Source organism: Petromyzon marinus, chromosome 2 (assembly GCF_048934315.1).
Source record: "Petromyzon marinus isolate PM22_M1 ecotype Great Lakes invasive population chromosome 2, UKy_Petmar_22M1.pri1.0, whole genome shotgun sequence".
NCBI classification, from domain to species: domain Eukaryota; kingdom Metazoa; phylum Chordata; class Hyperoartia; order Petromyzontiformes; family Petromyzontidae; genus Petromyzon; species Petromyzon marinus.
The window spans coordinates 10446928-10462132 of record NC_133668.1 but is presented as its reverse complement, the minus strand read 5'-3'; the positions used below and the strand labels follow the sequence as shown (position 1 = coordinate 10462132).

At 43.6% G+C, this 15205-nt stretch overlaps 1 protein-coding gene across 6 annotated transcripts in view; it reads right to left on the bottom strand.

The window, feature by feature from the left end:
* LOC116947763 (zinc finger protein 385D-like) overlaps window positions 1–15205 on the bottom strand; it is a 140346-nt gene that overhangs the window by 31857 nt on the left and 93284 nt on the right. For 3 of the 6 annotated variants that reach the window (XM_032963919.2, XM_032963892.2, XM_032963881.2), the window contains exons 4-6: window positions 12667–12777; window positions 1608–1800; window positions 18–266 (exon numbers count right to left, since the gene is read on the bottom strand). In XM_032963919.2, the coding sequence (XP_032819810.1) occupies window positions 18–266; window positions 1608–1800; window positions 12667–12777 (553 nt within the window). The remainder of the gene's footprint in view (window positions 1–17; window positions 267–1607; window positions 1801–12666; window positions 12778–15205) is intronic. The other 3 variants (XM_032963901.2, XM_032963928.2, XM_032963910.2) reach the window with 3 other exon arrangements.

The following is a 15205-nucleotide window of genomic DNA, read 5'->3' as shown; positions in this document are numbered from 1 at the left end:
GTGCAAGGAGGCCTCACCATTGTTGTGAGCGTCCAGTTGAGACTGCGAGTTGACGGCCACCTTGCAGATGGTGCAGTACAGCAGGCGCTTGGCCTTCTCCTCGTCCGACTCCACGATGGCTGAAGCGGGAGCAGCACCGAGGCATGTGGCGGCGCCAGCTGCTCCCTCGCTGTTTGGCTGCTGGGGCACGGGGCTGCGCTCACGCCCCCCCTGCTGTGCTCCTTCGCACCCTGGGGTGCTGGAACTCGTGCATTCGCTGTGACATCCTGAAGGACGCGCGCGGACAGGGAGGAGAGGGAGCACCGCACGCAACGGATTCACACGCCCGAACATACAGACACTTCAACGGAATCCCTCTTGTATTGTGCATCTACAGACGCTTACTGTGGAGCGATTTCCTTCAGTTATTGACACTGGCATTAAACACAACCTTTGCCTACTAAAATGTAAGTCCTGTCTATATTTCATTCACTGCAAAACATTTCCAAGCAAGCACAGCGGTGGCATCTCCCCTTCATTAGTGGCCCTGGAACAGTGGGAGTCATTGCACATTTATTGTGGACTCAGCTGGTGTCTACATAGGCTGGGTACTGCTGATTTAAAGCAAAGTGGTACTAAATTTATCTACCTTATCAAATACTGTGCTGTGTTGACCGAATGTTAACTTCGTCTTTTTATTGCAAGTATTGCGTTTCGCCAGAGCACCTCTTTATCCTTGTAACAAAAAAATACTCGCTTATTTAGTGACCCACGTATATGAGAGACTTTTTTTCATGGTGAATACGATGTCTATCTTTTACGTTTGTCTGATCCACGTGTTTCTCTTTCTATCTTCCACCTCCCCAAGCTTCATTGCACACTTTTCAGACAGTTTTTTTCTCTCCATTTTTATTGTGTCAACGTTTTTATTTCATCGCCAGTTAACATGCACTGACTGAAAACTTCTCCTTTAGGCACACTGGTATGTTGCTTTTCATGACTGCATTATGCTCAATATTCTAAACGCACTCCAACCTGGTTTTGCTTGCCTCTGTTTCATTCTATTCTGCCTTCAATAATTGATCTAGGTTCACGCGCCTGCTGTGTTGTACAGTAACATCCCGCCAACGGTTTTTTTGTTTGAGTTTACTTGTAAATTACTTCTTATGCTCATATTTATCTTGAGTCAAACATTACCACCTTCTTTGTTAAGTTTATCAATTAATTCCTGTAGTTAATTCTCATTCGCTGTTATAACAACTGCCAATGGAAGTAAATGGGCTTGGATGGGACACATCAATAAAAGAGATGATGGCGGATGGTCCAGACTGGCTATGGAATGGCAGCCAAAGGTGTACACATGCCCATGAGGACAGCACCCATGGAGATTGGGATGAGATAAGCTCATGGACAGATGTGATATGGATCGTGGCATCGTAGGACCATGAAGGATGGTGACTATTTGGGGAAGACTGCATCCAGCACTGGACACATACATCATGGCTGGCTGATGATGGTAATGAACATTTTCAACAAAAAAACTCTGCATCGCACAAAGTTGGATTTCATTAGGTGTGTATATCTGACGAGGCAATGTATACGTTCCGAGATGGTTGGGTTCCACCAACCTTTGTGCTCAGAGCTGTTTGAAAGGGTGGTGGTGGATGCCATGGTGAAACTGGATGAGGAGAGAGATGTGGAGGAGGTGGATGGGCTGCCAAGGTCAGAGGTAACACCTGTACTCTGTCTGGCCTTCAGGGCCTCCAGAGCTTTAAGCTTCTTGCAGTGCTTGCTGCCGTTGTAGTGTGCCTCTGCTTGGTTCTACAAAGGAGAATAAAATGAAAGACAAACTGTGCAAAGTCATGGCTCATTCATTAAAACCAGAAGCGACCGCTCGTAGTCAAACACTTAGAATAAGCTCTAATTGGCATAGAGTCACAAGACATATCATGACAGCTGTAATCAATCATAAATATTGTCATGTCAACAGGACATCCTTTAAAGCTAATGAGTGGCATGTGAAAATGAATATAATTATCGGCTCAAAAAATCTTGCGAATTTACAATGGCAGATATAAATATTCAGGCAATGGTATACATCATGGTGTATATTTAATGGTATATGGCATATGTCTGTCTCATATTCAGAGGTTTATAAACATACGGTACATGCCATACTTTGTTTTCAAAGCCCACATGTCATTCATAGGCAGTGTTTGCATGCCTCACACACAATAAACAGTCATCGTCGCACGTACTGCTCAAAACAAACACGTGGCACTCCTGGGATTTGATGTCAAACAATCATATGGTAATGGACGACTGAATGACAGCGTTAAAAGTGCAGCTCAGGATTAAAGTACCCTCGGAATATATGTCAGTTTAACCAATGAGCAACTCATTGAAATTAGTTTTTGTTCAAATGTACATTTGATGGTAGCCAACAAAGAACCAATTTGCTTGCAAAAAGCTTTGTGGTCAGGCTTAACATGTGTTGATAACAGCGTCGCCGCCATTTTTCTGACTTTGCTTTTGAAAATTGCTGGTAATTAATTGGGGCTTCGAAATAAATAAATAACCCTACATTAAACATAATTACAGAGCTTTATTTACGTGGAGTCAACATTTCGAAAAGCATTTTTAAAGTTTCGCACTTGCTGATGTGCTGCGGTGCCATCTGTGAGGGCGTTTAAAAATAAAAGTTCATGATTATGAAAGAGCGCAGCAGATGTGCGCCTTTGAGCGATGGCTCAGGCTGGTTATTACAATCCCGATCTGTCATCAGTTCACTCGGGAGCCCCTCAGTGCCACACAGCTAGTCGCCCATCACGACGGCTGTGCTCTCTGCCACAGCCATCAGTGGGCAGTCTGCCTCTCTGTCACGGTGGATAACAGTGGCAGATGCATTGTAAGTGGAGCAACAAAGCATTCCCCTTCAGTCTGTATCTAAATAAGTGGTAGATTATCAGCTGGTATCTCTTGCCTTTCTCTTGACACATAACACGGCCCTTTACACTGATTATAATAGCTGACATTTGCGAAATAAAGAAAAACGGCCGAAAAAAACATTCCAATAAAACGTCTACTCTTTATATATTGACATATGCTTAGAATCTGCTCTAGTTGTGATACACAAGAGCACCTGGCATTATGACCTCATTCCAAAAGGAAACCGCATTTTGCTGTGGGGGGCAGGTGGTCGTTAAAGTACTATCCAATGTTGAAGATATATCACAGCCAAATGTAGCACTCGCTGTTGATCAGCTTCCGATGTCAGATTTAAAAGGGAACAGGGAGGGAGATGAGGTGTCGGGTCCACATAGCTGCACTGCAATCCCAGAGGCGGGAGTGGGGCCGGGAGATCGTGCCTGATGTGCCATACAAAAGCACTTTCAGGTTAATGGCAAGATGCTAATTTCCATTTTAATTAGCTTGGCCGATGCTGCGTCATCAAAGATTACAAAAGTAAAGGTGCAGTACAGCATGCACACAGCGGCTTGCAAAGAAAAACAATATATAATTAATGTCGTGGTTCACAATAACATTTTACAGTAACAAAATATTATTACTCACGAATGCAAATCCCCTTTCCATAACTAGTTTTGCAATTATATATTTCCATGTTAGTTTCGTGCAAAACAAATGTGACATCAATTACCTTGCAAATGACGCCCTAACAGCCGCCGTTTTTAACCATTCTTTGCGTTTCAACATCCCATTTTCTCACTGGACTAACAAGCGTTAAAATCAGTTGCACTTTTATGAAGCTCTGATGACTCGTGGATGAATGAAATGAGAGTGTGTCCAGCTGATATATTTTTTAGATAGTGCAAACACTCTAACTTGGCCTCAGACATCACCGGCTCCCGCAAAGCTGCTTAATATTCCAGTCAGTTTTCACGTCGCTTGCTCACGGTTTTGATGCTGCCCATGGAGGTTTTTTTTTAATGTAAACAAACAGCAATGTGACCCCCATCAGCTGCAGGTGAGAGCTGCTGGGCACAAACGCACTGGGCTGCCACGAAAATATGAAGGAGGTTAGGACGGATTTGTTGATTACAATGTGATATGAACAGACAATATTGCCCGAAGGCCGAAGACACTCAGCTGCCTGGGATCTCGCTGCTGCAGTGCTACCGCTACAAACTATCATGCAGAGAGACGAAGCGGTGCAGAGAAAATTGTCCCACGAAGTGCACGAAGCAAAGACTGCCAGAAAACGTCCAAAATACAAACGAATAAATAAGTACTCTTTGGTTCTTTCGGTAAAGTCACGTAGGTATAAAATAAAATAAATTAAATCACGACGTTTCGGGCACAACACAAGCTCCGTCATCAGGTGGGACAACCACAGCAAGAAAAAATTGCTGAAGTGGGCAAAAGACCTGCTGCAACAAGAGGCCATATAGGCAAGAGAAGGGGGGGGGGGGGAGCCAGGGAGGAGAGACAGGGAAGGTGGGGGTGTGGGGTAGGGGGAGTGGAGGCTACAAGTAAGACACAAGCATGGCAAAAAATGCCGGGGTGGGGAGGAGAAGTGGGCGGGACTGGGAGTGGGACGGTTAGGAAACTGGAGATGCGGATATGAAGGCAAGCCAAAAGCAGTTATGGTTTTACCTGGTTAATAACATCCTTCCAATGATTGCTCAATCTGTATCCATCTTCCCGGTTGAAGTTATGTCTACGTTTATATATCTGGATGGCTTCATGAACAGACCTTTGATAGTAGCCCGAAGGTTTGCAGAGCACCTTGGTCTCGGAAATAACAAAATCATGAGAGCCCACAGCATTTGAGCAATGGTCAGCCACGGCGGAGGTATTAGTTCTGCCGTGTTTCAGATCTGCCTTGTGCTCGCGAACACGGTCCGAGACATGACGTTTCCTTTCCCCAATGTAACAATCACCACAGGTGCAACTTAGTTTGTAGACTCCAGGATATTGCATGTCAGGAATGACATCCTTCACAGATGGGATTAGATCACGGATTTTGTGTACTGTACTGAATCGGACCTGGATCTTGTGTTTGTTTAAGATTTTGGAAATCTTTTTGGTAACGCCTGCTATGTATGGTAACGTGATGGTTTTGATTGGCGTCTCAGGGGGTTGTTTCTCCATGGTTGGAGAAACAGCTTTGTGGATAGTGCGGTCCGAATATCCATTCATCTTGAGGGCCTGATGTACGTGTTTCAGTTCACTGGCTAGGTGGTGTTGGTCAGAAATGCAGTGGGCCCTATGGTGTAGTGTTTTGATGAGGGAATCCTTCTGTGCCGGATGGTGGTGGGAATCAGGTTTTAGATAGGAATCTGTGTGGGTGGCTTTCCTGTAGACAGAGTGTCCCAAAGAGCAATCAGGTCTCTTCTCAAACAAAACATACAGGAATGGTAGCTTGCTATCCTTCTCCACTTCCATGGTGAATTTGATGGATGGGTGTATGGAATTAATGTGGTTGAGAAATTGGAGTAATGCTGGCAGGCCATGTGGCCAAATAACGAAAGTGTCATCCACATATCTCTTCCACAAGGAAGGAAGTAGGGTGGATGTCTGGATGGCATCTGTTTCAAATTTCTCCATGAATACATTCGCTATCACTGGTGATAAGGGGGGACCCATGGGGGTACCTTCATTTTGTTTGTAGAAAGTACAATTCCAGGTGAAGTAAGTGTTGGTAAGGCAGTGCCTAACCAGCGTAGGAACATCAGGGTTCAGTCCATGTTGGACTAAATCTTGATTTAATAATACCTCCGCCGTGGCTGACCATTGCTATTACGCTGTGGGCTCTCATGATATTGTTTTTTTCCGAGACCAAGGTGCTCTGCAAACCTTCGGGCTACTATCAAAGGTTTGTTCATGAAGCCATCCAGATATATAATCATAGACATAACTTCAACCGGGAAGATGGATACAGATTGAGCAATCATTGGAAGGATGTTATTAACCAGGTAAAACCATAACTGCTTTTGGCCTGCCTTCATATCCGCATCTCCAGTTTCCTAACCCTCCCACTCCCAGCCACACCCACTTCCCTTCCCCACCCTGGCATTTTTTGCCGTGCTTGTGTCTTACTTGTTGCCTCCACTCCCCCTACCCCACACCCCCACCCTCCCTATCTCTCCTACCTGGCTCATCTCCCCCTTCTCTTGCCTATATATCCTTTTTCTTGCAGCAGATATTTTGCCCACTTCAGCAATTATTTCTTGCTGTGGTTGTCCCACCTGCTGACGGACGCTTGTGTTGCTCCCAAAACGTCGTGATTTTATTCATTTTTTTTATACCTACGTGACTTTACCGAAAGAACCAAAGAGTATGGATCCCTGCAGTCACGAAAACTTCAAATCTAAATAAATAAGTCAACAGAGAAAAGGTTATGAAAATCACGTGTCAAGCCTCGCAGCAATTTCAGAAAGCACTTAGCCTCAAAACGTCATTGTAGCCATAAAACCTGCAGCAGAATGCCATTCTCGTAACACGGACACTGCCGATTTATCCGCATAGTTGTGAGATGCTATGCATATTGCAGGCATCTCTACAGAAATGCTGCAAACTTTATATATCCTAAATAAATCATAAAATAAAGGGATATTTTAATTAAGCACTGTTTTTACAGGAACATCGTTTTTTTTAATATTCACTACAATATCAATTAACGTTATGTCATTGCACATCATATACAAATGTATTTCACACATGGAGGCACTTTTTTAGATATATTATTTTATTGACGATGTTGATTACTAAATATGTAAATTGGCCTCTGAAATTTCATTCATGCGTGTCCTGCAGTCAATTGCTGTGTGTCCTTTTTGTCCATCATTCATGAGTTGACACAGATATGTGGACAAGAGCATGCAATCAATGTAGCATGCTTCACAATCACGTCTAATGTGACTGCTAGATTTCGCAGAAAGCCCAAATAAAATGCTTTACCGGGTCAGCACAATGGAGGCATTCTAGCTCAAAAGTGGTATCTTTTGTGCTGCCATTAAGCCCTTACTTTGTCCACTGAAATGAAATCTCTGCAGGGCACACGTCTTGCTGTCGATTACAATAACACAGCATTGTAGGATATACATGATTTATTTTTTAATCTAAAACCACGTGAGATAAAATTGAATGTTTTCTATCATGTTATGAACATTTACATGTATTTGTACTCCTTTTTTAGTTTTATTTGACTGAATTAAGTTGACTTCTCTCGACCTTCATACATTGCAATACATTTGTAGAGAGTTCACGCCATAACACATCCACCGTGCTCCGTTCCTCACCCAGAAGCGCCTCGATTGCCTTGCCTCTCCCGCTGACGTCACCTCTCTCTTTCCTCCTGATGTCATCCTCATACTGTACCCTAATATCACGCGATTATTTCTACTCTCGGATCACGTAAGTATCAGCACTAGATCACACCCCCAGCCCCCCGAAGAAAAATACATCCTCGATTAAACACAACCCGTGCAAACCCAATGGATTCGGGGTAACCCTAACCCCTTTTGGCGTCCTCTGGTCTAACACCGTTTTGAGACTAGGCTCAAAAGAAAGATGTCTCTCGTGTGGACCAATCAGTTTCAAAGACAATGCATATATTATCAGAGTATTTTTTTGTTTGCATTTTGACCACAAGTATTGTGGTTAATGCAGACATGATTCCTTGTAAAACGTTTCAGTTTGGTGTTTTAACATCTTAACACCTGTTTTGTTACCAGAAAAAAGAAGAAAACCTATTCTCAGTATGTAATTATTTGAGCTTGGGTCCATGCAAATGTGTGTATATATATAAACATATGTAAGCGAAATAAATGATTATGAAGGAAGGAAGACATTGATATGAGTACAACAATGCATATTTTACAATCTATCTGAAGGCAAAAAGATCATTAAATACTTTCAGAAGTCAGCAGAAACACACAGGACCAGCAAAATTAATTCGTCGATGATGCAGTTGATGCATTGCTTCTGCAAATAATTTTAATGCTCATGATTTTGAGCCAATCTCATCTAACTGGTCTCCTCTGCAGTGAGGTAGAATAAATAACAGCAGATTAATGTTTGTACGTGCTTTACATTATTGATCCTCATCACACCATTCAATTCCATAATTAAAAGTCTTCAACCTCCAATCACTCGCATGCACTCTCCAGCACACAAGCATTCAAATATTTGACAATGTGAATGAATGCTACAAATTTTGCAGAGGCCAAGGCAATCAATATTAATGTTGTCATCTACTTTTATTAGACACGAGCGGGAAGTACCCGGCGTTGCCCGGGGGAAAAATATATTTCAAAACTTGTCTTCTCTTAAAAACATAACACTAAGCTATTCTGAAAGCCCGGTGTGCCGTTTGTCCATTTGTCCGTCAACAAAATTATAAGAAGTCCAAAAGTTATAGAAAGTGGGGGGTAAATAATTGATCTAAAAGGTTTCCGAAAATTGTCGATCCCCGCCTATAAAATATTTGTACCCCGACTTAGGCATATATACCTACACACCCTATATACAATAGAGTATCTGGCTCTACAGTAGTATCTACTGACTCTATAGTAGTATCTGTTGACTCTGTAGTTGTATCTACTGACTGTACAGTAGTATCTACTGAGCCCAGTAGTAGTTACTGACTGTATAGTAGTATCTACTGACTGTAGGAGTAACTACTGACCATAGTAGTATTTACTGACCCTACAGTAGTGTCTACCAATTCTATAGTAGTAACTACTAACTCTATCGTAGTATCTGCTGACTCTATAGCAGTATCTGCTAACTCTATAGCAGTATCTACTGACTCTATAGTCGTAACTACTGACTCTGCAGCAGTATATACTGACTGTAGTGGAATCTACTGACTGTAGCATTATCTACTGACTCTATAGTATTGTAGTGAGTCCAACTGAGTCGCAGACGTTATCTTGGCAGCAACACTATTCATTCCACATTAACACGTAACACAATACAATCTACACTCGGGTCTCGAATGCCCATCTAACCATGCTACGGCTGAACTAGACACGGTTCGCTATCCTGGTCCGGACCACAAGCTGGGTCCCGGACCGCATGGCTAGAGGCTTCTTCTCCCCGACGTGGATCTTCCAACACCAACACTTGAAGAACCCCGAGTTCCTCACGGAGCTCTCATTATATGCTCCGGGGCTGGCGCTGGCTCGGCCCTTAGCCCCGCCCACCATCCAGGCTTCTCGAGCTCCTTCTCGAATGTTCCCGAGAGCCCCTCGGGACCACGTGACCGCCCCTCGGCCCCGGTGGTCCTCCTCCAGTATCGTCCGGTCATGTGACAACAGGTCAACCAGAGTGTCATGCCCAAGAGTAACAATGGCTGACTGTCGCTCGCTCTTGCTCCCTCACTGGGAGCCGGTATCGCACAGTGCTCGCGGTGCCTCCGCGCTAACCAGCACTCACCCAACCACCGCTAGGGTTGGTACTGCAGCCCATAACCTGGGCTGCCTGTAATGACAACATTACCGGCCATGACTTCACAAGCCCCGGCACCATATGAGTACAGTCACTACAGTAGTATCTACTGACTCTACGGCAGTATCTACTGACTCTATAGTAGTATCTACCGACTCTATAGCAGTAACTACTGACTCTGCAGTAGTATCTAATGATTATAGTAGTACCTACTGAATCTAGAGTAGTATCTATTGACTCTATAATAGTATCCACTGACTATAGTAGTAACTACTAACTCTATAGTAGTATCTGCTGACTTCATAGCAGTATCTGCAGACTCTATAGCAGTATCTACTGACTCTATAGTTGTATCTACTGTCTTTGCAGCAGTATATACTGACTTTAGTGGTAGATACTGAATCTAGTATTATCCACTGACTATAGTAGTATCTACCAACTCTATAGTAGTGTTAACTACTCACTGTTCGGTAACCTGCATTGCCACTAGGTATCAAAGGGGCAGTGCAGCGTTACCTCTGTGTACATAACGATTGGGGTCAGACGAGGTGATGTGGATCGTAGCCACAGTTTGGTAAGAACCAATCAGACAGTTCCATGTGGGAATGTGGGATTGGTTACACCTGGCCACAAACGGGTATAAGAAGGTGACCGCGCAGAGCGCGGGGAGTTCTCTCCCTACACAAAGACCGAAGCCTGGGCTGAAGATAGCCAGGACCCTGGACCAAGCCTTCCAGCCCTTCTGAGGGCTAAGACTCGGCGTATCCAGTGGTCAAGACCCGCCGGGCCAGCGGTGGATCAGATAGCCTCCCCTAGGTCCCAGCCGGAGGACTCTAGGATAGCGGTAGACGTGTGAGTAAGTCCCGCCAAGACAGGAGGCTGTACCTCCTTAGGTTAAGAAGAGACCTGTGTGTAGGTCACGTTAAGTCTGGAGGCTGTACCTTCTTAGGGTATCGGTTGAGGGGACCATATACTCCTCTGTGTGTTAAGGATTGTGTAAGAGAAGTATTACAATAAACAGAGTGTGCCTCATAAGAAGTTTATTCGTCATTATAAACACTACAGTAGTAACAACTGACTCTATAGTAGACTCCACTGACTATAGTAACTACTAACACTACAGTAGTATTTACAGACTCTATAGGAGTATCTACTGACTATAGAGGTATTAACTGACCATAGTAGTATCTACTAAATCTACAGTAGTATCTACTGACTCTATAGTAATATCTACTGACCGTAGTAGTATCTACTGACTGTATAGAAGTATCTACTGACTGTAGCAGTATTTACTGACCGTAGTGGTATCTACTGACTGCAGTAGTATCAACTGACTCTATAGTAGTATCTACCGACTATTACTACTATAATAGCCCAGAAATGTATGTAATGCACGTGACGTCACTCCACATGCCGCACCCCCCCCCCCCCCCCCCGTCAATAATAAAAAAAGAATAATGAGCGGCTGGATTTTTACACTCACGCGGAAGAAATTTGAGTGGAAAGATATTTTTTCGCAGAGTCGCTTTAAATATGACGTTTCTTTACAAAAAGTGACGGTCAAAAAGAAACATATGCAGCACTGTGCTACATCTGTACGAGATGTCACTGCAAAAGAGACCCCTCCCCTCCCCCCGTCATTACTCTCATAAGCAAGACATTTTTTAACTTAAATTCGCTTTAAATTTCATGTTTCTTTATTGAAAGATTGAAAGTTACTCAAATAAATAACTCTACGCAGACGTTTCTTTATGTAAATATTACAGCTTCCGTCCTAGGATGGAAAAGAGGCTAGTATAGTAGTAACTACTGACTCTATAGAAGTATCCACTGACTAAAGTATTAACTACTAACGCTACAGTAGTATCTACTGACTCTATAGTAGTATTTACTGACTTTAGAAGTATTTACTGGCTGTAGTTGTATCTACTAACTCTACAGTAGTATCTACTGACTCTATAATAGTATCTACTGACCGTAGCAGTACCTATTGACTGTATAGTAGTATCTACTGACTGTAGCAGTATTTACTGACCGTAGTCGTATCTACTGACTGCAGTAGTATCAACCAACTATAGTAGTATATAGTGACTCTACAGTAGTATCTGATGCCTATAGTAGTTCTACTGAATCTATAGTTCTATCTATTGACTCTAAAGTAGTATCAACTGACTAAAGTAGTAACTATTAACTTCATAGTAGTATCTACTGACTATAGTATTACCTACTGACTCTATAGTAGTATCTGCAGACTCTATAGTAGTATCTCCAGACTCTATAGCAGTATCTGCTTACTCTAGCAGTATATACTGACGCTACAGTAGCATCTACCAACTCTGCAGTAGTATTTCTCGACTCTACAGTAGTATCTACCTACTCTCCAGTAGTATCTACGTACTCTATAGTCGTATATACCGACTCTATAGTAGTATCTATCGATTCTATAGCAGTTAACTACTAACTTAATAGAGTGCCGTGGCGAAGCCTAGTCCCATGCAGAGCCCCCGGTTTCGCCTTGTTTGCCCAGCCGGCCAAAGTGGCCGGCTGGGGCTGGGCCGCAACCCCCCCCCCCCCCCGACCATCCCCCCGCGTGCACGACAGTAGTAGTATCTACGGACTATAGTAGTATCTACCGACCCTATAGTAGTAAGTACACAAAATTGGGGGGGGGGGGGAGGTGGGGGGGAAGAGGACATCACACTTTGAAGAATTTACCTCAGCGTAGTGTATTTTTTTATTTTTAACGCGAATTAGAATTCCTTCCTCCCCCCACCGATCGCGTGTGTGCATTGCTATGGGAACCACAGGTCAGCGTTCTCGCGCATGCACAGATGCGTGCTTTGGCGCGTGCTCAGCATAGTAATATAATAATTAATAGTAATAAATTGCTTATTTAACTACTTTAAAGTTGACGGATGGGAAATACGAATAGCGCTGGCTCACCTCAGGACTTATCGCGTGGTATACAGTATATGACATTCCAAGATGGAGCTTTGTGGAGATCTTCCTTTGCCAGTGCACTGCGATTCCAGTAGCTGGGCATGAGTGGATGAGTAATGCGAACGATGCAGGTGGCATTGTCACGGTGGCGAGATGTTAACTACGTTGCCTGGTATACAAGAAGTCGTGGGTTCAATGCAGACCCTGACACCTGTATTTGGCTGCCATAAATTTCCACATGATAAGCCACTTCGTTGAGCGATCATTTTGTGGCTAGGCCATTTCTGAAAAAGAGCTTTACCTGGTAAAATAAAAATAGTTCATTGTCCTGACCTGAGAGTTGAACCGCACTTGGCAAATATTGCAAGTGATGAGCTGCCTCTTCCTGGGCTGTACTGGAAGGCCGAATGTGTGGTTGATCACAGCTTTCTGGACCGGATCCATCTGCCATGGAAAAAACATCGGTTATTATTATGATGATAATATTCATGATATTACCATAATTGTTTATCCGGGAAAGCCTCAAATCAGTTCAGTTTGATATTACTCGTGACATCAAGGGGTCATATTGGCATCACTCCAGATCTATGAAAATAAGTTGGCACCGCTTGCTTTGATGTTTGGCTTGTTGTTCGAGCTTGAGAAGGGCAAGGCACCTCTATTGTATGATGTTACCTCTCCAATACAGTCTGGGTCATCAATCTGTTCCTTCTTCCACTTACACACCCTTGAATGATGTTTTTTCAGAAGGCCATCTGTTTTTGTACAATGTACAAACCAATGGAGGTTCTTTCTAATAATGCGGATATGACTCTCAAACAGGCTGACATAGCCACAAGGCTTGTGTGCTCAGCTTATCCGAGTCTCTTTTTTGGAAGGGTTGATTTGGAAAAAGTGGCTATTTCCTTACAAAAAATTTTGCTTCTTATCACAGCAATCAGAATTAAAAAAACATGTATATATAGGTCAGAACCCTACTTGCTGCTATAACACTTTTTTTGCTCTGCAGGTGGGTGTTATCCATCAACCATCAACCCCACCTGAGAAGACATCTACACCAAGGATATGGAGCGATTACATCAGCTCAAATGCACATACATCAAATACATCACAGGATCATGAGAGATGGCAGTAGCTTGGGAAGGCCTTCATCCAGCAGTAAATTGATCATGCCTGATCATGCCTGATAATGGTGATGATCTGATGAGATTGAATTCTCGAGAACATGGCTTGTGATGTGTTCTTGACATTACTCGTGTGCACACATATGTGCCGCACGTATTCTAAAAGAGACTAAATCAATGCGAAACAAATTAAGTAGATCCATAATACATGTTTTTGGGGTTAGATCGAGTAAATATATAAATGTGTCATTAAACCCGCCACCACTCGACACAGCCAATTAGTAAGGTTTGTGACGTAAACGGAACATGCCAATTTGTTACTAGTGTAGTGTCATCGGTCTCTTCTTCCTTCTCCTCGAGGCTTGTGTGTGTGTGCGGGTGGCATGCGTCGCACACACACTCAGTCGGAGACAAGGTAGTTGCAGGAGGCACCATCTTTCCTTTATTATATTCACACCACCAACTCCAGCCCCTTCTCTGATGAGCACGCTGCCGTACGACCCGGCCCAGACACGAACCCATCCGCGATTGTACCGACGGCGTCGACCGAGACAGCCAACTACTGTCCGGCCGCGCAATGATCGGGCAAAGGCGGCAGCGACGATGAGATGAGTCCACTCCCAGAACCGGCAGCCCAGAGCTCTCACTCTACGCTGCTTAAATTCCCCTTGGCACGACTTGGTTCTGCCCTAGCCGTGCCTCCCTCCTCGAACCCACCAGAGGGTTCCAGGGACCTCCCCACAAGGTCTTCTATGACCCTTGCCCCAGTTCCTACGCCCTGCCGGCACATCCGTGTATATGCTCAACAGTGTGTGTGCTAAGTGTCCACCTGCAGTTGCAGCTGCTGTACAAAAGTTAGTGCTGTGTCACTATACTAGTACAGCACACCAGTGTGTTGGGGAGCCAAGCCACAACATTTACAATCTGAGTACGTTATTTTGCCAGTAATTACAACTAGCTTCATCAGGCGACAGCCAGATTTGTGGAGAAGTCCTCCTGTTTCGTTCCTTAAATAGAAGGTTAGATGTGATGACAACACATGTGTGCTCTTCTTGCGCAAAGTGAAGAGGGGGGGGGGGGGTGATTAATGAATGCGTATAAATTACTATGAGTATCCATTGTCTTTTGGGTTATTTATATGGTAATCAATGTACATTATACATGCACATTATGTAAGCCCATTGTTCGTGTACTTCCTGTCGATTGTGTGTAGTAAAATAGCCGTACCAACAGTAATCCCTATTGAAGTATGGCGACCTGTATAGGCATGCATTTCAACAATGTATTATTTGATGATTTGCTTCCAAGCAGCACTACGTCTGTAGCTATCCGAACGGTTAAAATTATTTGTATTTCTTTCCATTTCGATAGATTCTCTAATTAGTCTTGGCCAGTAGTAACTAGTTTTGCACAGAACTTCAACATTATCAAAATCAATTGAGTGTCCTTGTTGGCACACGTGTTCTGCCACTGCCGACAGTTGTATTTGGGAGTATTTCATCTTCCTCTGGTGTTCTTTTAGTCTCGTGCTGATCATTCATCCTGTCTGCCCAACAGAGCATTTGCAATTAATCCAGTATACACCTTCTGTTGATATCTTCGGTGATACATCTTTTGAACCAGATATAAATTTCCGTATTTATGTACCGGAGTGCCATTCTTCCACTCCGGTGGTGGGTGTACACCCAGGACCCCATTCCAACCAAAAGTGGCCTGGTCTCAGTTATCTGATGAAAGTTGCAAGCGAG